Source organism: Eretmochelys imbricata, chromosome 2 (assembly GCF_965152235.1).
Source record: "Eretmochelys imbricata isolate rEreImb1 chromosome 2, rEreImb1.hap1, whole genome shotgun sequence".
Lineage (NCBI taxonomy): Eukaryota > Metazoa > Chordata > Testudines > Cheloniidae > Eretmochelys > Eretmochelys imbricata.
Genome location: NC_135573.1, coordinates 87,914,963 through 87,932,693, shown reverse-complemented (window position 1 = coordinate 87,932,693; position 17,731 = coordinate 87,914,963). Strand labels below are relative to the sequence as shown.

Here is a 17,731-nt window from a genome sequence, read left to right as displayed (position 1 = left end):
GCTGCCCTAACAAAAGGGTTCATATGCCACATGCCTTCTCCCCATTGCTGGTACAGCATGAAGAAATTGGTGTGGCTGGATGCCTCTATGTCATTGCTTATCTTGGGGTGATTTTGGCCCCCTCTGGCTATTAAAAGTTTATGCAAATAAGAGTGGCCCTAGAGAAACTGGTCAAGCACAAAGCAGCAGCATAAGGAAAGATGGTCCAATGGACAATTACATTTATGGATTGTAGTCCAGTTGAAAGAGGAAGGATGGTCTAGTGGTTAGACCATTAGCCCGGGACTTCAATTCCCTGTTCCACCACGACTGTGTGGTATATCCTGTGTGACCTGGGGCAAGTCACTTAGTCTCTCTGGCCGAGATCCTCAAAGGTATTTAAGTAATTAACTCCCACTGAAAACAACAGGAATTACATGCCTGGATACCTTTGAGGATCTGGGCCTCAGTTTTCCATCTGAAAAATGGGGACAATAGTAATTCCCTATTTCACAAGGGTGTTATAAAGCTAAGTACATTAAAGCTTGTAAGACATGCAGATATTTGACGGTGACAAGGGTCATAAAAGTACCTAAGACAAACAGATGCTCAAGGCAGTGAAAAGGTGAGCTTTCAAGCCATCTTTACATCCTTTAACTTTTGCTCTGTGCATGTGGGTTGTATCCAAACATCTGCCCCAACACATTTATCCACATATCTGTGTTTCCTTAAACCACTTGTGTTTACTTTTCAAATCGATCTGTCTAAATTGGATTAGTGTGAATTAAGATATTAATCTCAATTGAGGAATATTTTCTAGAGCATCCGTTCTACTGCAAACAGGGGATGCAACAAAACTCTGAAAACTGAATTCATCTTTGCTTGAAGTTACACCGGGCAATGTTGTGCACATGTATGCTGCTGCTCTGTTCAATAAGGCAAACGTTGTTGATTTGTGGACATCTTTATTAAAAGAGTCCTTCTAGTTTCCTGGAGAATAACAGCCAATTCTTTCCTCTTAGGACTCTTCCCCTGCTATGCATGATGGAATAAGGCCAACTTGTTATTTCAGGTTATAAATTTAGAAAGCAGAAATGTGTTTTGACTGCTAGACATATGATGTTATTCACTGATTTGCCAGATTAACAAAGGTTTTAAACTATGAGATTTTATCATTTTTTTTGTTTGGCATTCTGTTAAAAAGCATATCTGCCATCCTTTTCTGTTAAAAACAACTACCACCACCACCGAGTATGTGTAGAAGTTACCAGGAAAAAATATATTTATGAATAAAATAAACACTAAATGGGGAATTACAATATTTTTAGTCTTAGAGCACAGTTTAGAGAGGGCCTGGAGACAGGGACTGGATTTAGTGCATCTGGTGATTTCCCCATCTCTATATTTTGGTTTCTGTCTTCAGAGATAAAAGAAATCTTAGTCACCGATGGTCATTAAAAAATCCATGACACTTCTCATAAGAACAAGTGTATTAACCCCAATGTCCAGAACTAATTCCAACCTGTGTAATTATAAGTCTTATTAAATTTCCCTGCAGTTTCAATTCGATAAAATATTCTACACTTTATCCTAAATATTAATGTAGAATTTTGTGTGCTGTTCAACAGTTACTGTGTTTCACCCCAGCAGAGGCTGCACTTCAGTAGTGAATTAAATGAATCCCACATATAGTTTGCACATACTATGTGGTAAGTATTCAAAGTGGTTTGCATGTGAAATGCAATATAAATGCAATATTATGGAGGTGCCTGGTAGCAGCTCTACAGTTAGAGTTCTATTCAAATGTGGACTATAAATTCCTGTTTTACTCTAAAAGTAGGTGGTTAATTGGTGTGAAATTTCACACATGGTTAGTTTTATGCCCACTGAATTTTACACATAGTTTGTGTCTGGTTTCTCATTATACATTTATAATACAATGTCTTTGGAATTGGGATTTGGCTGATATTTGTCCTTGGCAGTCCTACTTTTCACTGTTGACTGATATCTTGTATAAACCAATGTCTGCCTAAACATGGTAAATATGTGTAGATCTGGTGTAATGAATTTAAAAAAACAGATTATGGACTTGGGGTAATTTTTAACCATTATTCACATTATAATTTAAAATGTATGTGCTGTGCACCAAAGCTTGATTGATGAGTGCCAAGTGCATGGACACTTGATTGATGGGGGCTGGGTATACATAAAACCTTCTCTAATAGGAACCACCCTTTCTTGTCAGATTTTACCCCACAATGGTTTCTTGGGCAGCCACTGGTTAAGAAGGGCTCATGCGCAGCTGCTGGCAGGTAAAATCTTCTACCTTCATACATGTCTGCCTAGCCTTACCCATGTACCCACTCTTACACTTTGAAAAATCCTAGGATATTAATATCCCAAACACATTTCTGTGGAGTAGTTAAGATTGCTACACACCTAACATACCCAAGACAAATCCATAACAGCAAGGAAATGAAAAGTTAAAACACCTAACTGCACATACTCTCTACTCCTCCCTCCATACCCTACTATTACCACAACTACCACACAACACAGACCATGTAGGGCAACCTTAACTTTGCGCTCACAAGGATGCCAGCCTTTCATCGTCACTTTTAATTGCCATTCTGCAAACACTAAACTGCTGTGTCCCAATACAACCAACTACTACACCAAACAACACGATTACTATTGTTGGGGGAAAATAATCCAATAAAGGAGTGCGTGCATATGTGTGGAAAAGGGGCAGAATTAAGGTTGCAATGCATAGTCTGTTGTATACAGTAGCTGTGGTAAGGATAAGGTGTGCATGAAGGAGTAATGCACTTTACTGGCTTAACTATTAATTTCCTTGCTCTGTGTGTTTGTCTCAGCTATCAGAGTAGCAGCCGTGTTAGTCTGTATTTGCAAAAAGAAAAGGAGTACTTGTGGCACCTTAGAGACTAACAAATTTGCATCCGATGAAGTGAGCGGTAGCTCACGAAAGCTTATGCTCAAATAAATTTGTTACTCTCTAAGGTGCCACAAGTACTCCTTTTCTTTTTGTCTCAGGTATGTTACATTATTGCAACCCTGCCTGCTTCCAAACTAATTTTTGTGCATATTAATATTGTCAGAACTTGCTGTTTTTAGTTCTTGATAATAACTGTGACACTATAATTAGTTATTAGGCTTCTAATATGATGCTTCTGCTTTGGTTTTATTTTGCATATTTATTTCTGCTGCCACCTGTTGGTAAATATTTTATGATACTAAAATAATGATAGAAAAACATGAGGACTAGCTGTGACTTTATATATCAGCTGCTTCTGTTGGGTTTCAGCATTGCTTTCATCATTTATTTATTTCCAAACTCCTCCATCAAGCAAAAGGGTGTGGAAAGTGACTCCTGAAAGAATCTAATGTAAAGTGATGTGACAAGCGAAACCAGAATCCAGGTGCCCAACAAAAAATCAGTAACAGTTCAGTGAGTGAAAAGGAGGAAAGTGAAAAGTGAAAAGAAAATGATACAGCTACATGAGCAGAACTCACCAGCTTTCCAAATCTTCACCATAAAGCTTTTGGGAAGGAAGTGATGTTTCAAGGTATGAGATTCTAAACAGGTCTCCAACAAGAATCAGAAGGGGACTTTGGCCAACATGATTCTGATGTAAGGGCCTAATCCAACTCCCACTGAAGTCAGTGAAAAGGCTCCCACAGACTTCAATGGGAGGATCAAGCTTTACACGCAGTCTCTGAGAACTGGCAATGATGATTTGTTGTCTATGTTTGCCAATCATCCATATATTTTTTTTTTTGGATAAACATACCGGTTTCTAAGTAACAGCCATGTTAGTCTGTATTCACAAAAAGAAAAGGAGTACTTGTGGCACCTTAGAGACTAACCAATTTAGTTGAGCATGAGCTTTCGTGAGCTACAGCTCACTTCATCGGATGCATACCGTGGAAACTGCAGCAGACTTTATATACACACAGAGAATATGAAACAATACCTCCTCCCACCCCACTGTCCTGCTGGTAATAGCTTATCTAAAGTGATCATCAGGTTGGGCCATTTCCAGCACAAATCCAGGTTTTCTCACCCTCCACCCCCCCACACAAATTCACTCTCCTGCTGGTGATAGCCCATCCAAAGTGACAACTCTTTACGCAATGTGCATGATAATCAAGTTGGGCCATTTCCTGCACAAATCCAGGTTCTCTCACCTCCTCACCCCCCTCCCAAAAACCACACACACAAACTCACTCTCCTGCTGGTAATAGCTCATCCAAAGTGACCACTCTCCCTACAATGTGCATGATAATCAAGGTGGGCCATTTCCAGCACAAATCCAGGTTTTCTCACACACCCCCCACCCCCATACACACACAAACTCACTCTCCTGCTGGTAATAGCTCATCCAAACTGACCACTCTCCAAGTTTAAATCCAAGTTAAACCTGAACATCTGGGGGGGGGGGGGGTAGGAAAAAACAAGGGGAAATAGGCTACCTTGCATAATGACTTAGCCACTCCCAGTCTCTATTTAAGCCTAAATTAATAGTATCCAATTTGCAAATGAATTCCAATTCAGCAGTTTCTCGCTGGAGTCTGGATTTGAAGTTTTTTTGTTTTAAGATAGCGACCTTCATGTCTGTGATTGCGTGACCAGAGAGATTGAAGTGTTCTCCGACTGGTTTATGAATGTTATAATTCTTGACATCTGATTTGTGTCCATTTATTCTGTTACGTAGAGACTGTTCAGTTTGACCAATGTACATGGCAGAGGGGCATTGCTGGCACATGATGGCATAAATCACATTGGTGGATGTGCAGGTGAACGAGCTTCTGATAGTGTGGCTGATGTTATTAGGCCCTGTGATGGTGTCCCCTGAATAGATATGTGGGCACAATTGGCAACGGGCTTTGTTGCAAGGATAAGTTCCTGGGTTAGTGGTTCTGTTGTGTGGTATGTGGTTGTTGGTGAGTATTTGCTTCAGGTTGTGGGGCTGTCTGTAGGCAAGGACTGGCCTGTCTCCCAAGATTTGTGAGAGTGTTGGGTCATCCTTTAGGATAGGTTGTAGATCCTTAATAATGCGTTGGAGGGGTTTTAGTTGGGGGCTGAAGGTGACGGCTAGTGGCGTTCTGTTATTTTCTTTGTTAGGCCTGTCCTGTAGTAGGTAACTTCTGGGAACTCTTCTGGCTCTATCAATCTGTTTCTTTACTTCCGCAGGTGGGTATTGTAGTTGTAAGAAAGCTTGACAGAGATCTTGTAGGTGTTTGTCTCTGTCTGAGGGGTTGGAGCAAATGCGGTTGTATCGCAGAGCTTGGCTGTAGACGATGGATCGTGTGGTGTGGTCAGGGTGAAAGCTGGAGGCATGCAGGTAGGAATAGCGGTCAGTAGGTTTCCGGTATAGGGTGGTGTTTATGTGACCATTGTTTATTAGCACTGTAGTGTCCAGGAAGTGGATCTCTTGTGTGGACTGGACCAGGCTGAGGTTGGTGGTGGGATGGAAATTGTTGAAATCATGGTGGAATTCCTCAAGGGCTTCTTTTCCATGGGTCCAGATGATGAAGATGTCATCAATATAGCGCAAGTAGAGTAGGGGCTTTAGGGGACGAGAGCTGAGGAAGCGTTGTTCTAAATCAGCCATAAAAATGTTGGCATACTGTGGGGCCATGCGGGTACCCATAGCAGTGCCGCTGATCTGAAGGTATACATTGTCCCCAAATGTGAAATAGTTATGGGTAAGGACAAAGTCACAAAGTTCAGCCACCAGGTTAGCCGTGACATTATCGGGGATAGTGTTCCTGACGGCTTGTAGTCCATCTTTGTGTGGTATGTTGGTGTAGAGGCAGCCCTCTACACCAACATTCCACACAAAGATGGACTACAAGCCGTCAGGAACACTATCCCCGATAATGTCACGGCTAACCTGGTGGCTGAACTTTGTGACTTTGTCCTTACCCATAACTATTTCACATTTGGGGACAATGTATACCTTCAGATCAGCGGCACTGCTATGGGTACCCGCATGGCCCCACAGTATGCCAACATTTTTATGGCTGATTTAGAACAACGCTTCCTCAGCTCTCGTCCCCTAAAGCCCCTACTCTACTTGCGCTATATTGATGACATCTTCATCATCTGGACCCATGGAAAAGAAGCCCTTGAGGAATTCCACCATGATTTCAACAATTTCCATCCCACCACCAACCTCAGCCTGGTCCAGTCCACACAAGAGATCCACTTCCTGGACACTACAGTGCTAATAAACAATGGTCACATAAACACCACCCTATACCGGAAACCTACTGACCGCTATTCCTACCTGCATGCCTCCAGCTTTCACCCTGACCACACCACACGATCCATCGTCTACAGCCAAGCTCTGCGATACAACCGCATTTGCTCCAACCCCTCAGACAGAGACAAACACCTACAAGATCTCTGTCAAGCTTTCTTACAACTACAATACCCACCTGCGGAAGTAAAGAAACAGATTGATAGAGCCAGAAGAGTTCCCAGAAGTTACCTACTACAGGACAGGCCTAACAAAGAAAATAACAGAACGCCACTAGCCGTCACCTTCAGCCCCCAACTAAAACCCCTCCAACGCATTATTAAGGATCTACAACCTATCCTAAAGGATGACCCAACACTCTCACAAATCTTGGGAGACAGGCCAGTCCTTGCCTACAGACAGCCCCACAACCTGAAGCAAATACTCACCAACAACCACATACCACACAACAGAACCACTAACCCAGGAACTTATCCTTGCAACAAAGCCCGTTGCCAATTGTGCCCACATATCTATTCAGGGGACACCATCACAGGGCCTAATAACATCAGCCACACTATCAGAGGCTCGTTCACCTGCACATCCACCAATGTGATATATGCCATCATGTGCCAGCAATGCCCCTCTGCCATTTACATTGGTCAAACTGGACAGTCTCTACGTAAAAGAATAAATGGACACAAATCAGATGTCAAGAATTATAACATTCATAAACCAGTCGGAGAACACTTCAATCTCTCTGGTCACGCAATCACAGACATGAAGGTCGCTATCTTAAAACAAAAAAACTTCAAATCCAGACTCCAGCGAGAAACTGCTGAATTGGAATTCATTTGCAAATTGGATACTATTAATTTAGGCTTAAATAGAGACTGGGAGTGGCTAAATCATTATGCAAGGTAGCCTATTTCCCCTTGTTTTTTCCTACCCCCCCCCAGATGTTCAGGTTTAACTTGGATTTAAACTTGGAGAGTGGTCAGTTTGGATGAGCTATTACCAGCAGGAGAGTGAGTTTGTGTGTGTATGGGGGTGGGGGGTGTGTGAGAAAACCTGGATTTGTGCTGGAAATGGCCCACCTTGATTATCATGCACATTGTAGGGAGAGTGGTCACTTTGGATGAGCTATTACCAGCAGGAGAGTGAGTTTGTGTGTGTGGTTTTTGGGAGGGGGGTGAGGAGGTGAGAGAACCTGGATTTGTGCAGGAAATGGCCCAACTTGATTATCATGCACATTGTGTAAAGAGTTGTCACTTTGGATGGGCAATCACCAGCAGGAGAGTGAATTTGTGTGGGGGGGTGGAGGGTGAGAAAACCTGGATTTGTGCTGGAAATGGCCCAACCTGATGATCACTTTAGATAAGCTATTACCAGCAGGACAGTGGGGTGGGAGGAGGTATTGTTTCATATTCTCTGTGTGTATATAAAGTCTGCTGCAGTTTCCACGGTATGCATCCAATGTAGTGAGCTGTAGCTCACGAAAGCTCATGCTCAACTAAATTGGTTAGTCTCTAAGGTGCCACAAGTACTCCTTTTCTTTATACCAGTTTCTAGTTCCTCCAACTCAGGAAAATAACTTGATTCACATTAAACAATTTAGTAATTATACAGTTTATACACAGAGAAGTAGAGGTCTCTCAGATCAGCTTACTATTTTGGAATAGTGTCTCTCTGGAGCACTTTTGTGTAGTCTTGGCTTTATTTTTCACCCCGTAAAATTTTGAATCTGGCACTTAAACTGTGTGCATCATATTCCTTAAGCGGACTGTAATTTCTTTTATGCAAAACTTCATTTTAAATGGAAAATCTGGCCAACACCAACCTACCGAGGAAACAGACCTTTTTATCCATGCTATTAAAGAACCTGTAGTTTTTTGGTCGAGGCTCTCACATCTGCTTCAACCTCTCTTTGCCTCAAACCACTTCATCACCTGTTATCAGAGAACTATTCATGGCAACTCAACAATGATTTTCCTAAATGACTGTGAGATCTCATTTAGATTTTTAATAAACAGTTACATTCTAATGAGGTCTTCATAAAACTGACTAAATATGTTTAGAAATCATTAGCTTAACTTACCAGTGCAAAAGTCTCCTTTGGGAGCCCTGCAGAGTTTGTTATAAGACTTCTGGCAGATGGATTGATATAACAACACAAGTGAGTTTTGAGTCTCCACACAAACAATGCAAATGTGAATGACTGGGTAACAGGCTACTAGATAGAGAGCTAAATGTCCCTTAAGTAGGTTCATTAAAGAGGGAAAACAATCAAAACACATTTCTGTGCCATTTAAATGCCAGGTGCACAGTAGTCTGCAGGTGCCAGAAAAACTGACAAGGGTCCCTTGCTGGAACACACAGGAGCTTAAAGGGATGCACGGTTTTGACAAGTGTGTCTCAGATAATGACAGGTATTGGCAGATGTACCCAGACCCTGCTGGAGGGGAATGCAAAGAATGAGTCATCTGCAGCAGGTGCTTTCATTAGGGAAAGCCTCATGGTGGCTCCTCCACCGCAATTAAAACAGCCCTGATGCATAATGCTCCAGGGCAAAAAGCAAGTGCCTAGTACTGATTTAATGACTATCCAGCCAGTCTTGGTAAACAAATACACATACACCCTCTTAATGACTAATTCATGAAGGACGCACATTATGTGACAAACATGTTAAATACATGTCTTTCTTCTTTCCTTAAAAATAGGGTACTTTCCTTTGCTTTTCAACTTAAATAGGACAAGTGGTCTGTAAACAAGTCTGTAAATCTAATACTAGCAACTGCAACAAAAAAGTAAAACTTTGAAGTCAGGAAAGGTTACTGGGTTTGCCCTGCAGGAATCTGACCTATTCTCAAAACAGAAAATGATGACCACAATTCAAGGACAGAGCCCCATTAAAATCATTACTAATCAAGGTAGCACAGCCCTTTGTGCTAGGTGTTGAAAGACAGATGACATGTTTGTAATTTAAGTCCTTGGTGATGACAGCCCCATTTTGGGAATGGGGTATGTGCTCACTTATAGGCCAAAGCCTAGGGGTGATTAACTACATTTCTTTGTGTGTCCTAATTTCACTGTTCTTAAAATACAGTTTTAATACCTTTTTTAAAAATAATATTACTGCTCCCTTAATGAGTGGATATATATCTCTGCAAGCCGCAACTGTGTCCCCCAGCTGGACAGTTGTACCCCTGTGGGATTCACATGATGTAGGATGCATGGTGGCACTGCAGCCTGCCTGCCTTTGGGATTTGTGCTTTGACCTGTGCAGAAACACAATAGGGCCCCTGACAGTAGAAGTTGCTGAGGGGATGTGTTAAGGACTGTTGTTGAGGGCTGAAGGATTATGACCAAGATCTTCAATCTCTCCTCTGGGTGAAACCTGATAGTCCACTTGAGTTTATGCTTCAGAATGTTGATTCTAAGATAACAATATACTGTTTCATCTGATAAAATGTTTTTGCCTCTTACGGCTTGTCTACATGGTGTCATACAGGAAAGTTAATACAAATTAACTAAAGGTGTGAGTTTGAAGTGGGTTAGTTAAACTGCATTAATCCCCCCTGTGAAAACCCTTGTTCAGAAATGAAGGGGCCTTAATTCAGTTTAGTTTAATTGACTTCCAACGTGAATTAAACTAAACCAAATTAAGGCCATTTTACTTCTGAATTAACTGTGTACATACAGGGATTTAATGCAGTTTAATCTACTTCAAATTCACAGTTTTAGTTAATTCGGATTAATTTTCTGGGTATCCTTATGTAGGCAAGCCCTAAGGTGGGGGGAAGGACTATTTCCTTAAAATATCCCTTCTTGAGGTATTTCTAGATAAAGCTCTAACAAATTAAGTATACTTAAGAGTGTACTATTATTACAAATATATTTCTTTCATTTTGGTTTGAATGTAAGTGTGGCTGTCACATTGTTTAAGCCTATATTTGATTCATGGGACTGGATTTTTAAAGTGGCCTCAACCTAGTCTTTCTTTTTGCCTCTGCAATTAGTGGTACCTGTGTTTTTGTAGCTGGTGTTAATTGCAGTCACAAATCCTATCATTTTGATGTCTAAGTACAGTACTGGTACTTGATCTGTGGGCAGACTGAGGCATCGAGGTGTCTAAACAGTAGGATTTAAACTAACAATTAACCATAGACTCAAAATACAGGTACAATAACTGAGAATGTAAACAAGAAGCCTAGATCTGACAATCTGATGCATAATACCTAAAAATGGATCTCCCTATAATACAAACATTTTTCAGCAGAATATGTCAACCACCCCATTACCAAGAAATTAAAAACATGCATCAAAACCATTTTGGCTCACATCAGAATATATGAACTGTTTCCCTATACTTCAGCAGTTAATGAAAATGCTGGACTTAGAGTAGCCAATGTTTCTGCTGATTTCAGCTAGGATTTTCAATGAGACATAGGGGAGTTAGGTGCCCTACTCTTACTGAATTTCCCTTAGAAAATCCTAGCTCAGATTTGATGCTAGTGCAGAGGCCCAGTAGTAAAATAAAAGGGTTCATTATTGGTGTGTTTTAAAAAGAGAGTGGCCTCTTTTGAATACCTGCTGAAAATCATATTAGCAACAAAGACATGACCAGGAGATAGGGTTGCCAACATTGTAATATTTAAAAACTCCAGCAGGAGTGTAGGAACTTCCCCCATCCCGCCTCTTCCCCTGAGGACCCTCCTTTTCCTCCTATGAGCCATAGCTGTGAGCTGCAGCTGCTCAACACAGGTAGGAGGCAGCCACGTCTGAGTAGAGGCTGGCACAGGTAATGACCTGGCGCCTCCCCATCTCTCCCACCTGCAGTAACTGGACTTTGGGTGTCTGGTCAGCAGATTTTGACTGAACACTGTCAGGTCCCCTATTTGATCGAACTTTCCGGTTGAAAACCGGCCACCTGGCCACCCTACCAGGAAACCTTCTTCAGAGGCAATCTGTATGGAAAAAGGTAAAGTATCAAGCGGCTAACTCCACTTTTTTCTTTATACATCAATTCCTGAATAAAACCTCCTGGTCAGCACACTGATTCTATTTTCTGATTTCAGTGCTAAGTGTTCCATTTACAGAGCACAGGGTAAAACAGCGTCTTCTTATTACTCCCACATCCAAGCAAATTTAAGTCATATCTGTGCTGAGCCACTCCTAGAAGCTCAAATTAGCACAGGACTATGACCTGGACATGCAATTTGATTAAGTTCCTGGTTAAGTAGGTGTGCCATTTTTTACGGGGGTGGGAATAAAAGCACGATGGATTTTAACTAACGTATCACAGCACAGTTCTGTGCAACATGTGCAGTCTCAAAGTTTAACCTCTTGTTTGAACAATCCGTTCTAGAATTAATCTGAAAGAAGACGATGTAAGTTGCCTGAGAAGGGTTTCCTTGATGCTTAGTGTAATTATTAATAATTAGATGCACATAAAGTTATACTACTTTGCCTCTGTTGGCCAAATGTTATCAAATATTATCAAAGCCAAGCCTTCAAGCCATTTTAAAAATAATTAATGATACACCTTTTAGTAGAAGAAGTGGTAAATATTTTATGTGCTATAGTCTGTGTACAAGTATCTTGGGGGTCTGTTATTTAATATCCAAAAGTAAACATCTCAAAAGTCTTTCATCATTTTAAGTACAAAAATTACTTACCCTTCCTACTTCCACTAGATTTGTTACCATGACTATGCTGGCTGTGTTCTCATGCCACACCATTCTCCAGAAGTCATATATCGTCTCCTGCATTGGTCCTGAAATAATATATCAAAGGAAAGGTTATTTTCTGAAAGTCTTGGGATTGGAAATTTATCTCCAGGAAATTTTGAGAGAGAAATTTTGTTTTATCTGTACATATCAGTATTGTCATATTTTTCATTTAGGGTTGAATTTCTCTCACTATCCAGCCCACCAGCATTTAAGTTATTTTTTTCTCCCTCTGAAATAGTGCTGTGAGAGAAAGCTAGTTCTCCAACATTTAGATATTTATCACCATAATACCCAGAAGTGGCATTAGACAACTGGATAATATTACTCTTTCTGGTAACAATTTGATGATATTCTGGGGAAAGTATATATGGAATAAAATGAGCCTCAATGGACTATATTGACTTTTCAGGTTTCAAATATTTTTCTTAGTGTTCACTATCAAATAAGAAAAGGAGTACTTGTGGCACCTTAGAGACTAACCAATTTATTTGAGCATAAGCTTGTAACTCATGAAAGCTTATGCTCAAATAAATTGGTTAGTCTCTAAGGTGCCACAAGTACTCCTTTTCTTTTTGCGAATACGGACTAACATGGCTGTTACTCTGAAAACTATCAAATTAGTCCAACACCTAAATTGTACTTTCTGAAGTGAAGCAGAAGTTACAGTTTTTTTGACCTGCAGTATATCATTTTTCAAATAGTGGGGGAAATGGTAAAGATCCCTGGCATGACATGACAACAGTCTACTCTGCAGAACTTATTCTGAGGAATAACCTTGAAAAATCAGTGTGCTGTAGAATTCAAAACCCTGCATTGCTCAGGTCTTGCAGCACCGTGCTAATAGTGGAGAGTCAATCCATTGTAGTATTGTAAATAGTAATGACAGAAATGTAAAAAGCTAGAACGCCCATGTCACTAATTTCATTTACTTCTACATCTTTTCTGTTACCCATGGTGTTCATCCCAACTTCTGGATCTGAAACCACTTCAATGCAAAGAGAATAAACAGTTATAAAATACTGTCAATTACTAAAAACCTCGCATCCACAGTCAATCATCTACTCTACTGAACCTCTATACCGCAGTAAGCAATTAGTTACTTATTCAGGAGAGTGCCATTAGTCTATTCATTAAGAGACAAATACACAAATTTATCCACTTTCCCTCTCCAAAAAAGAGAGTCGTACATATTTGAAGCATTAATAAAGCCCTTGATTTATTTATTTAATTTTCAATTAAATTAAAGGGTTGTGTCCAGTTGATAAGTTTTGACAATACAAAGCTTCTTTGGAAAGTGTTGTCATTCCTGCACTCAGAATTGGAACATATTTATAAAATAATAATAATTTTACAGCAATTGAAATACCACTTAATCACACCTCAGTGGACTAGCTAGAGTGCAATGTTTTGCAAAGACAGTATCAAGTTAAAAACCACACTTCTCTGTATAATGTTTTTAAAACTTAATTTTACATGTGACATTTAAAAGCACTATAATTATTTTCTTTAATACACAGAGATGATTTAAAAAAAATGTTTCCTACTTCTCTGCACCTTGTCTGCTTTGTGCGTTTGACAGCACTTTGTGAATAGTCAGTTTCACTGTTTTCCCCAGGGCCAGTCAGTTTTCCCTTTACTTGGGAAGGTGTTTCACATAACATTACAGGAGAAAAAGGCATAAAATAATAGGAAAATGTGACTGTAAGAGCACCAGAAGTCTTGAGGCAGGTGTAGCACCTGAATCTATTTACTTCTACTTCAGGTTTTGAACTGTGCTAGATTCCAAACTCAAGTCCATTTTTTAATTTAAAATGCAGAACATCTGATACTTTTGATATATACTGTGTTCTCGAACATGGCAAGTTGAAATTATTCCTCAGCATTTGGAATCCTGAAGCTGAATATCTCCCCTCATAAATATCCTCTTTATATTATTCAAGATTGATCTGTATTCCATTTTCTTATGTTCCATTGATAGTGTACATTATGGGTGAATTTTTGGTTTGTTTTATTTTTGTATTTTTATGCAATATAAGATTCAATATAGCCTTTTAGACAAAAAAAACAAAACAAAAACATAATGTGACTGATCCCAGACTCCATTAAGTTGCTTTGTATTGCTGGAGGGGTCGAAAGTGACCTAGGAGCTTCTCTAATGGCACAACTACGAATACCCAAGGGACCAGGGGCACCTCATAGCTGGCTGGTAACAGGGAGGGGGCTGGACTGGAGAGTGATGTGCTCTGCCAATCCCTACCGAGTGGAATGGCCCCCTAAGGAATTGTTTCAATGAGCGTAAATTAGAGCAGTCCTGTGGTTGCTGTAATATATGTCATGGGCCAATTCAGTCTCTCCACTCCAAGTTCAGGATTGGAGGAGGCATAAAAGTAACTCAGAGTAATTTTTGCCTCCCCCATTTCTGTCAGCTATGCCGAGCGTGAATTCAACACACTTGAGGACTGAGCCCAATGTCATTAGTGCCTATGACCTTAGTATAATTGAGGCCAGACAGCTTTTGGTTTATTTTCTCTGTTCACTAGAATTCTTGTTTATTTAGAAGATTTAATCCCCACTTCAAAGGAAAATGCAATGCAGTTTTAATTATAGAATCCTGCTAGGGTGCCTCCATAACACGAAGCGCATTGTGACATGAAACAAAACAAATCTAGCCCTAGTTCCAAATATCTTTAATTCATCAACTGTCCACGTGATTTTTTACCGTTCTTCTAAGGGATATAGCCAACATCTTAGCTGGGTGACTTGTAATTCATTGTTAGAGGCAAGGTCCAGTTGTCTGAGTACAGGAGAAGGGTCCAAGAATTCATGAGCTTTAATCCTGACCTGACACCAGCCAGTGGTGGCAGACCCAGGAGTTAAAAAGGACATAGGGGCTAGTGCTCCTACAATGATAATATTGTGGGGACTCATCCTCATGTAAATTTGTGCATCACTGAAGGAAGGTGGAGGCAAGAGTGGGACACAGAGGGTCTGGAGTGGTTCCTGCAGTGCCCAGAATTGGGCCAGGAACAGTGAGCAGGAAGCCAGAGGGGCTGGAATGGGCCCAGGAGCAGGTAGGAACTCTCCTTCCTAATCTGGACTCAGCTCCACTCCCCCTAAGTCTCAGTACCTCCCCTCACTCCTCTTTCTGTCCCTCTGCCCTTTCACTCCCCTGCCCCTGACAGCAGCTGTCTCTGTGACTTCAGTGTGTCACTTAACCTTTCCATCTGTCAGCTCCTCATTTTTAAAATGGATATATACATTGCAGGGTCTGTCGAGGCTGCTATGTAAGTCCAGGATTCAAACTCAGGCTCAAGCCAAACCCCCACTTCTGTCTACGCACAAATTGTGCTGACCCAGGGTCCCATGACCCCATGTCGGTGGAGGGTCTGAGCCTGAGCCAAGCTAAGACCCAAGGTTCAAGAGTACTGCTTTGCAGAGTAGACATAGCTTCTCTAGACTTGTCGTCTTGGAGTCTACCAAAAGTATTCTACAATTCCATGGGCTGATTTTCTTCGCTCTGTGAACAGGTAAGTTTGATGGACAGGTAAGTTTTCCCACACTGCACCATGACCAAAGGGCTAGAGTGGCCACATTTTGGGGGGCTCCTAGGAAGCCTGGGATATGGGGGTTGGACTTGGGCCTGCATAATGCACGATAGGTGCAGGCACCCCAGGGTTGGGATCCCCAGTTCACCAATTCCTAACCTGGGGTTACAAACGAGGGTAGATGCTCAAGCCCTAGGTTAACAAACCCAGGGTCTGCTAACTCAACTTCTACTAGGCGTGGGCTTACATTGCAGTGTAGACATGCCCTAAGGCATAATAACAATGGGGACTAGCTGGGAGAAGGTGAGAGGGAGTATCGGGCATGTTATAACAGATATTAGTTAGTACTGATCTCACCTGATCCCCGCTCGTGGCCTTCGCTCCCCAAGAAGGGATCACAATGGGAAGCTGTAATCGGTAGAGATAGCTGGAAATTTTCCACCAAAATGTTTTATCTGTGGGAAAATATAGTTTCTGGACATCCAAAATTTTTCAAAGGAAAATTTCAATTTTGTTGAAATTTTTCAATTTTTTGTTGGGAAAATGGGATCAAAATAGCTCGTTCTGGGTCAGGTTGACTCATATTGAAACACTTCAGCCTGTTGAACCTCGGGGCAAACCACTGCACATTGCACCATGAGAATCCTGTGAGCCTGGTGCAGCCTTGGACATTTTGGCTGGCCTACAGAAGAGAATGCTATGTAAGGTTCCTGACCTACAAATTCCATGAAACCCCACACCGGCTCAATGTGGAATTGAGCCAAAATGAAACATTTCAATTCAGGAATGCTGAAACCTTTTGTTTTAAGTGCAAATGTCAAAATGAAATGTTTCAACATTTCCAAAACAATTTTTTCTGAAATTTCCATTCCATGAAAACATTTTTGATACTTCATTTTTGTGTGTGTCCCAAGTCAGGGCAAAAAACAGATGTCAGAATATCCAAATTTCCTACGGGACAGAAATTCCAATTTTCAACCAGCTCTAGCAGTAGGGGAGTAAATGGAAGCCCAGCATAGCAGCTGTCTATGCTGTTGTTGTAAGAGAATGGGATGCCTCAAGATCAAGCAGTGGTTTACCTTCTCTCTGCACCTGGTAGGAGCTGTGGGGTTTGGAGTTACAGATCCTCTGTCTAAGTAACCAGTTTTCTTCCCCTTCTGTGAAGCCACCATCCCTGTGTAACCTAAGCTGTGACCCAGGAAGACACAGAGTATTTTTAGAATAGTTTTTCCCCTTCAACAGGATCATCTGTGGCAGAGGACAGTTGGGCCATAGTCTGGAAGAGTGGCTCATTGACAGTTCTGGGATATTTTGCAACTATTTGTTCTCGACTTGAATCTTTTTCTCAGTAACCAGAGTTTTCCTTGTGGGTTTCAAGACTTCTGTATTTCAGGTATTGAACTCACAAATCAAGCCAAGGAATAGATCCTAAGCACCAGTTACGTCTTGAAATTTTTTCATTTTCTGTTCTTAAGAAGGAGGGAAGTAAAGATCATAAAAGAAATGAGGCTGAAAAAAGTTTTCATGAGAACAAGAATGCTAATGACAACAACTATGGCTTCAGAATGAATTGAAGAGGATCAATCTTCCCTCCAAACGTAATTCATTGTCTATGTTTTCCTCATTCACGCTTCTTCTGATCTTAGTTTTAGCCTCACATTCTTCTTGCAAGAAATGTCTTCTTCTGCAATGTCAGGTGTGCTCTTCCCCATCTTGTCTGTCATAGTAAGAGGTGGGGGAGTGGAGTCAGCTTATTCTTATAAGTGTTTTCCTGTTACATCCATCCACCCAACCAGCCTCCAAACTTCTTTCAGATTCAGGACATTGCTGGGGCGAGGGGTAGGGTGGGACAGGGAGGGGGAGGAGGAAGGGAATACCTAGTTAAAAGTCTTTGAAAGTAATTCTTTCCTACCCTATTTTTCTTTCCTTCTTGACATTTTTCAAATTGTTTTCTGACACCTGAATAAATTATTACTCTGTCACTTGTCGCAAGACAGAACTGAAAAGCATTAGTGGCCAGGTAGGGGGGTAGAATTTATTGTCATCAAGAGCTGCACAATTTTATTTCAGAGACTCATGATGGGTGGGGGGGGGGTTGGAGGGGTGTGAAGGAGGGAGGGAGAGAGAGAGAGATACTATCATTGTTATCAGCATCAAGTTTAGATGTTTGCACAATAGGCAATAAGGTTATTTGGCAGCAGTTGCCCCC

General features: G+C 41.1%; 1 protein-coding gene across 1 annotated transcript in view; it reads right to left on the bottom strand.

The window, feature by feature from the left end:
* The window catches only part of PTPRM (protein tyrosine phosphatase receptor type M), a 688,077-nt gene that overhangs the window by 36,205 nt on the left and 634,141 nt on the right, over positions 1–17,731 (bottom strand). Inside the window, exon 25 of the mRNA XM_077809062.1 lies at positions 11,924–12,021. Coding sequence (XP_077665188.1) covers positions 11,924–12,021 — 98 coding nt within the window. The remainder of the gene's footprint in view (positions 1–11,923; positions 12,022–17,731) is intronic.